General features: G+C 34.1%; 1 protein-coding gene across 1 annotated transcript; it reads left to right on the top strand.

Annotated features, from left to right (window-relative positions):
* Nucleotides 1-802: 802 nt before the first annotated feature.
* Nucleotides 803-7971, top strand: LOC123547268 (sulfotransferase 1B1-like). Its single transcript, XM_045334234.2, has 6 exons — nt 803-939; nt 1319-1499; nt 1741-2064; nt 2594-2697; nt 3077-3257; nt 4251-7971. Exons 2-6 carry the CDS (start codon nt 1328-1330, stop codon nt 4361-4363), a joined length of 894 nt encoding a protein of 297 aa, XP_045190169.2. The 5' UTR covers nt 803-939; nt 1319-1327; the 3' UTR covers nt 4364-7971.
* Nucleotides 7972-8554: the final 583 nt, after the last annotated feature.

An 8554-nucleotide genomic window follows, 5' to 3' on the forward strand; every position in this document is an offset into this window, starting at 1 on the left:
TTGACCAGAGGATGTTTTTCGATCATCCATTGTTTGTAATAACTATTAAATACAGTTTAAATCATACTGTAATAAAGTATGTGACTTGGTATAAACTAACCTTTCACTTACATGTATGTTTATCATGTTAAATCGTAAGCGTTACATATTTGTCATGGTCCACTATCAAATCATACAATACTTGAGTTGCACTGAAGGCTAATAACACTTCAAGGACAAACTTTTAAGTTATTTTCGCGAATACAACAGTCTCATATTATTTCACCCACGGTATTATTCATGTGCTGAACAAAGTGTCCCTGGAGAATTTCAAAGGTAAGGTTGAATATAGAATCTACAAGAAGATCCTTTGAAAGAATAGGGCGCAACCATATAATAGTAGACTCAGTCTGATTTTAGTCTGTATAAGTCAATTAAACCGAGTCTGCTATCATTCTTCTTGGTTGCATTCTTTGCTTCCAAAGGATCCTTTTACAGATTGTAATGAAATATGTAACAGTCCTCATGTCCCAACTCCTGTCCCATAGTGGGCTTTAGCGTTAATCGGACTCATATTCACATTGAATGGACTCCATGACCCAGAAAATATAGCACCACAAAGGCTAAGTACGGGGAGACATTTTACGGCCTCTGTTGTGATAAGTAATAAAAATTACCAGAAGCAATGTTTGTATATAATATATATTTTATGTACATATATATAATTATATTGAAGTAATAAACTTTAAAAATGTTTTAAGCTGTAAAAATAATCTTTCATTCGTGAAATGATTTACTGATATCTCACTTCAGTGACTTGTTTTTTACTTTTTGTTAAACTAGTCGTATTTATCAGATGTCCCAACTGATAACGCGTGTAGTTTAAACATAAAGTTTTATTATTTGACAAAAAGGATTCTAAATTATGTTCTCTTGAATTTTAGAAGGCTTAAACATCTGGTAAGACTGCTGAAATTTGTTCAGCTTATTAATAATATATGAATTTTAAACTTCTTATATGCTTCCATTTCGGACTGAACTATTCTGCTTAAGAATACATTTTGATAAATATTGAACAAACTGTTAAATGAGAAGGTCAAGCAAAAGTATTTATAAGTGGCTTTATAGTATCTGGACATTCTAGAAAACGGCATTGACCAGGGCCGTGCATTGAATTTGTGTTTATATTGAATTTAATTTGTACTGAAGTAGATTAATAGATTAAACAAATAGGTCAGTTTTGATAACATTATCCCGACATCTGTTTATTTGATGTAATACATCATGCTTCGTATATTGTGTTCTCGATCTGAATTAACTTTCCTTCTTATTTTTATAGATCTATAAAATGCCATTGGTGACTTTTAAAGATGCTGGCGGAGACACTATTCGCTTCATGGAGGTAGACGGAACGCGTTATCCTTACATTTCACAGATCGACCAGAAAACGGCAATAAGGGCTGCTGCTGGCACTAAAGCCCGAGACGATGATGTTCTGTTAATAACCTATCTGAAGTCAGGTATATGTATATAAATATAATGGTAATTTAGATTTAAGATATAAATATAATATGGGTGTTGTATCCGGATATTCAACTATTTGATTTTGAAGTTTTATTGGTGAAGTTGCAAGATACCATGGAGAAAAACTTAAATTACTACATAATTAAAAATGGTTACATTTGATAAGTGTGTTGATACTTGCAATAAAATGATAAAACATGTTTCCAACTTCTACCAAAAATCTTTAATATATTTCAGGAACTCATTGGATGTGGGAGGTATTATCAATGTTGAAAAATGGTAAAGCAGAGACTATTCCAAAAGTGAAGCAGACATCTATGATTGAAGCAATTTCCGAAGAAAACTGTGCGTCAATTCCTTCTCCAAGGGTTCTCAATGCACACTTCCGGTTTGATCAAATACCAAAAGATATGAAAGAAAAGAGGACAAAGGTAGTGTTGTGTCATCGAAATCCAAAGGATGTAGCAGTTTCGCTGTATCACAACCACTTTAACATAAATGCTGTTTACGACTACAACGGAACGTGGGATAACTGGTTTCCCCTTTTCTGCAAGGGAAATGGTATATTTCGTAGCATTTATAATCGCTTATTATTTTCATGGATGCTCACTTATATACAAGTAATCACATGTGAATCAGTCTAAAGGGAAGCCGTAACATAGTTTTTCTCCGAGTGAGCATTCACGACGTTTGTTATCCTAGCTCTACCGTGATATCAATACCTTAATTCATTTTCTAAACTTACTTTACCTTACACAAAAAAAAATATTAGTCTTTGTACATTGTGTTTAATTTATGAAATTACTAACTATGGAAAATGTCCCTAGCGCTATTGAATGTAAAGTAGGTAAAGTTGATCCTGCTGAAGAAGTTTATTTGTAATACAATATACATTTAATACGTTCACTGAAATCCTCAACATGACTACACGCTCCGGGAAACTGAACAATATATATCGTGTAAAGTATTGTCTGGGATTCATCTAAACGAGGGAAACTTACAATGGTGAAATTAAAATCACCTCTCTAATCACAAATTAATACTTCATACTTTGTCTTGATTAATACTTTGGTTTCTTCTTTAATTTTAGTTGATTATGGATCTTGGTTCGATTATGTTTTGGATTGGGAGAAAGCAATTCATGAAAATCCCGAATACCCCATACATCTTATGTTTTTTGAAGATATGAAAGAGGTAAATGTGCAAAATATTAGTACTATTTCGGTGTCCTCAATCAGAATTTCCAATTTAATACTGTTTGATTCCAGCCAATGTATTGTAGATACTAAATATTAAACCAGTTTCTGAATTTTACCACAAGGCTTTGTCTGCAATTTTCACTGTTTGCCTTGTTTTCGGTGCTTCCGAGGGATCTACTTTCCAGATTTTATTTGTATTTTATATCAAGTGTGGTCTAACAAAGCTGTAGTGGCGGCGTCGCATCTGCTAAATAAGCCACTGAACAATGTTAAAGTTTATATTTTCGGACAGTACACTTATGGAAAGAAAAACACAGAATGATTAACAATGCACTTCTTAAAATTCGAACGACATATCCTCTATATATTTTCAGAACAGCTTCAGGGAAGTAAAGAAATTGGCAAAGTTTTTAGAATTGCACTGCACTGATGAACTATGTCATGCTATCGCTGAAAAATGTAAGTTTGAGAATATGAAAAAGGACAAGGTTGGTCTAGATAATGAATACTGGCTTGGTATCTGGAGAGATAAGAAGAATGGATACTACAGAAAAGGTACATTGTATATAGATTTTTTTTTTGCATTTAAATCCCTCATTTGATGTCGTGACAATAGTCACTGTTCGTTAAAACTGTGCATGTGCTACGTGAGAGTGTCTATACCAGTCCAGCAACTATAAACCTCTGAAAGTTTGTGATGATTTTAATATCAGAAGCCTTTCAATTTTGATATTTACAACATGCAGTTTTGGCCGTTCGTTGTTCATCACGGCAAGATGAAAATGCTCTACCACCTTCTCATTACTCGGCATATATTACATATTTGAAGCAAGTCGATGTCAAGAAAGATATCTCACAATTTAAAGCGACAAGAACAACGTGCCAAACGCTTTGCTCAAAATTCTAGGTATTGCATGTAAAGATATACATAATCCTGAAGCAGAAGTGGAAGCCGACTAATGTGTGAATTAACTTTACCTAGTCTTCGAATAGGCTATTTAAACAGGAGTATCTTTGGTCCAGCTCTTTTATCTTAAAGGGGCCAGATCAAGGATCTTGTCTTTGTAATATTGGTCTACATCGGTTGTGATTGTTAGGTAAACTTGCAATGCAATTAATAAAAAAAAGTAGCAATAAGATTTATATAGATAAAATTAATTGTCTGAGTAAAATTTCCAAAAAAAAGTTTGTTAGTTTAAACAATTTATGCAGCCAATTTTATGGAAAGACTAGTTAGAAGTTTGGTTTAGTGTAATTTCATTTCTCTCTAGAAGTCTTTTAGTTATGATGTTGGCCCATGTTACCGATACATAAATAAAGAAACCCTGTGTACTGAAGGGAAACTGATCATTCCGCTTCATCCGCGTTGTTCATTATCTACTTTCTCATGACAACGTGGCCCATGTTACCGATACATAAATGAACAAACCCTGTGTACTGAAGGAAAACTGGTCTTTCCGCTTCATCCGCGTTGTCCGTTATCTACTTTCTCACGACAACGCAGCCATTTTTCTAGTTTGTTGGTAACGGTTTGTCGTTTGCTTTTAGGTACAGTTGGAGACTGGAAGAATGCATTTTCCGTGGCTCAGAATGTACTATTCGACAGACTCTATGAAACGAAAATGGCAAACAGCAAACTGAAATTCAGATTTGAACTGTAGAAAAATGATGTTACCCTTTGGAAATAACTGTCGAATCATGTAGTTAATCATGTAATTAATCCCATTGTTCAAGCTTAATATTTATTTTTCACAAATAATTTAGATTCATTAGTTCTTTCAGCCACTAAAACTACAAAAAGGAAATAAGAAATCCCCACAAGTATTGAGCATACCATATACATCAAAGTTAACGGTGCAAATAGTGTTACTTAAATGGCGGAAAGTGGTAAAACGGACGGTGCGCTGTATATAATGTGTTGCTACATGTATATTAACACGAAAACTTTTTATGTAAGACAATCAAAGACATAGCATTTTATGCAAAATTATGGTACCTTTCGGGCAATGTTTTATTATTAGATTTTGTTAAAATATATTGTGGCTCTTAAATATTTATTTTAGTACATGTTTCTTATAACGGTATATCCACGCATTCAATAATGCTTTTTCCCCAGCAATCATGATAGTTTGAATCAATGCTCATCATTTTACAGTGAATAAAGCCAGCAATACTCGAAATACAACTTCTTAAATCAAATCAGGCAAATCATTTGCCTTATTGAAACAGGGAATGCTAGTGTTAAAGAAAAATATCAGTGTCTTTTATAGTGTTCTAAATACGGTACTAAGTGGAGGTTTATCTTTCGTTATCTCTTCCTCGGGAATCTTGAGCTCTGCACAAAATGTTTAGGCTTCAATACTCCCCCCCCCCCTCTCTCTCTCTCTCTCTCTCTCTCTCTCTCTCTCTCTTAGGTGTTTGCCTATTTGTAAATAAATGCGATTGATAATGTTTCAAATAAATGTTATAAACTGATATAAACTGTCATTTTAAAAAATAATATCATCTTCAGATTTATCGAAACCGGGAGTACGTCGCCATTTTATCCTGCCATTAAATTTGGATCCTCCGACTGGACAAGATTCATATACATGTACGTACCCTGCTCGCTACAAACGAAATTACATCTCCTTTTAGCAATTAACCATGAAGCAAATTTACAAAATGTATACTAATATTGTGTACAAATTGTTCTTTATTTGTATATACATGTTGTAATGTAATACAGAGCGTGCCAGCATCATTTTTCTAGTAAAAAGTATAAAGCTGTACTTGATCCACATTTTCTATGTTCGTTATAACCTGTACATTTCGTTCTCCTTGTTATCTCTATTTATCAATCATCAAGGTATTAAAGGATCTAACACCTCGTGTATAATACATGAATGTTCAAGGGCGATTTTCTTTCAACAGACACTTGGGACACCCTTCCCAGCCCTCCTCCGCCTCTGCCTACTGTTAGCCAGTTTTTAGCATTATAACACGCACTGAGCGTAGGTGACGATCATAAAACAGGTTTTGTTAAATTTTCAGCGTGTTTTAAAAATGCACTTTTTTACCATCTATGCTCTTGCAACTGGAAACGCTTGCGCTGAAACCATCGCTTTTTACCGTGCGTGTCATAAACCGGGTACCAAAATAAATACGCTTACGGCTATATTAAACCGGATCATCACTTCCTATGATAAAGGTCCAATTTTGGTACCCGCATACGATATGCGCAGTTCAAAGCAGGGACTAATTCTCAGGGAAGTGTTCCATACAAATAAAATTGATCAATGTCTGATAGTTATTGATTTCTTGTTAATGTTATAATTAAGTATTTTGACAAACGACCTTTGGTTTATTGCTATATTAGTCTTTGTGCCTTGTGTTTAGTTTATGAAATTACTAAATATAGGCGATGTCGGCGACCTAAATCCAACGTCTAACCGACGTCATATCCACAACGTATAATAGACGTCAGACTTAGACGTCTAGGAGCCGTTGGAATTAGGTTGGATAGATAGTCTGTTGAATGCTATTTTTGTTATAAAATTAACTGGTACAATTTAGCAAAACTAGTATAATTTAAAGATATTTACTTGTTTTCATAAAGGCCCGAACATGCGCTTTTTTAATAATATTTCATTCACATATCAAAAATTATTTAAGAAATAATATATCTCATCGGTGATTTGTCGCTGAATAAATCACTGTTTGTCGTTCAGATGCGAAGGAATTATATCACGAGGGCGTAGCCCGAGTGATATAATGCTACGCATCTGAACGACAAACAGTGATTTATTCAAGAGCAAATCACTAAATGAGAAATATTATTTCGATTCTAACACGTTATCAAGGACTTTAAAGTACACCTTGTCGGCATGCATTAAATATTTGCCCGTTTTCAATCGGGTTCTTTTCCAGCGCGCCGTTATGCCGCTTGACGCTATGACGTAATAGTTGTGACGTCAGAACAGTGAATTGTTGTTTAATAAATCACTGTCTCCAGCCTTCTTTGTTTAATAGGAAAATGAATCGGATCGTGTTAGAATAGTTATGTTACCAAATTGTATGAGATTGTCTATTTTCAGAACTAGAATTTTTTCATCAATTTTAAACTGTTCAGGAAAAAATCCATTCTATAAACATGTATAAATCATTCTTGGTCTTCTTCTACACATGTTGTCTATTAATCCTTAGCCTGCTGGCGGCAGTGATTCTGCTATTGCGACCAGTGCAGACCAAGATCAGCCTGCACATCCCTTTTAACAGTTAATGGTACTGTCCAAATTGGAAGATGGACAAGTTCATTATAGAAATTTAGCGGGGTAAGGGTTAATCATACATTTGCGAGATAAGCCGCGGAATCGGTTTACACAGTCTTCAAGTAATTTGATATTTGTTGGAGGTTAGATGGAGCAACTTTATAAATACTTTACACAAAGGGTTCCTCAACGTGAGTAACAGATTTTGAAAATTATACTTAATTTTAGTAGTTATACTTGTGCATGTTACACCTTCTTTGCTTACTTTTTTCATAGACAGATGCATTATGTTTGTAACTGAAAAAAATGGGTTATACAAAACTTCATTACATTCTACGAAGGTATGGAAGATTTTCTACAGAATTTAAAATATTACATGTTTACAGTAATTATGTTCTTTAGTAAAAGCACTAGCATACTAGCATAATTAAATGATGAAACGGATGAATCTCTCGAATTTCATACATTTCACGTGTTGAAGAATCATGCAAAAATGACCAAACTTGAAAGTTTCAATCATTGGATTACCTTTTGGACTTATTATATTAGATTTAGGTCGCCATAATATAAAATAAAGATGAGAAAATACATGTGTTGATTACTTGTTTTATCACAGATTACATTGAAAAATGGTCGGATTTTGGCTGGATAATGGTTGGGTTTACGTTGGAAAATGGTCGGATCGCGACGTCTAGCCAACGTCGGGATCCGACTTCTAAACGGTTTGCAAATCCAACCAAAATCCAAAGTTAAACCGATGTCGGGATCTGACGTCTGTACAACGTCTAGCCGACGTTAAATGTTTACTGAGATATATTGTGTAAAATGTTGTCCGGGATTCATCTAAACGAGGGAAAATTACAATGATGAAATTAAAATCACCTCTCTAAACATAAATAAATACTTCATACATTGTCTTGATTAATACTTTGGTTTCTTCTTTAATTTTAGTTGATTATGGATCATGGTTCGACTATGTCTTGGATTGGGAGAAAGCAATTCATGAAAATCCCAAATACCCCATACATCTTATGTTTTTTGAAGATATGAAAGAGGTAAATGTGAAAAATGCCAGTACTATTTCGGTGTTCTCAATCAGAATTTCTAATTGAATACTGTTTGATTCAAGCAAATGCACTGTAGATACTAAATATTTAACCAGCTTCTGAATTGCACCACAAGGCTTTATATTTTACCATAAGTGTGTTCTGACAAAGCTGTAGTGGCTGCGTGGTATCTGCTAAATCCGCCACTGAACAATGTCAAAGTTTATATTTTCGAACAATGCACTTATGGAAGGAAAATAACAGAATGATTAAAAATGCACTTCTTAAAATTCGAACGACATATCATCTGTGTATTTTCAGAACAGCTTCAGGGAGGTAAAGAAATTGGCAAAGTTTCTAGAATTGCACTGTATCCCGGAGTTGAAAATCTTGTTTGAAAAGAATTTGGCTTAATGTGTCTTTTAACGTCCAGCCGGTCCATGTGATAGAAACAATAGAAGAGAGAAGTTGACAAGATGTTTTTCAACCCAGATCTTTTGCACAAATATCATATTGTTATTATATGATATAGGGTATAAATTTCATCCAGCACCTG

Source organism: Mercenaria mercenaria, chromosome 9 (assembly GCF_021730395.1).
Source record: "Mercenaria mercenaria strain notata chromosome 9, MADL_Memer_1, whole genome shotgun sequence".
Taxonomy (NCBI): Eukaryota; Metazoa; Mollusca; class Bivalvia; order Venerida; family Veneridae; genus Mercenaria; species Mercenaria mercenaria.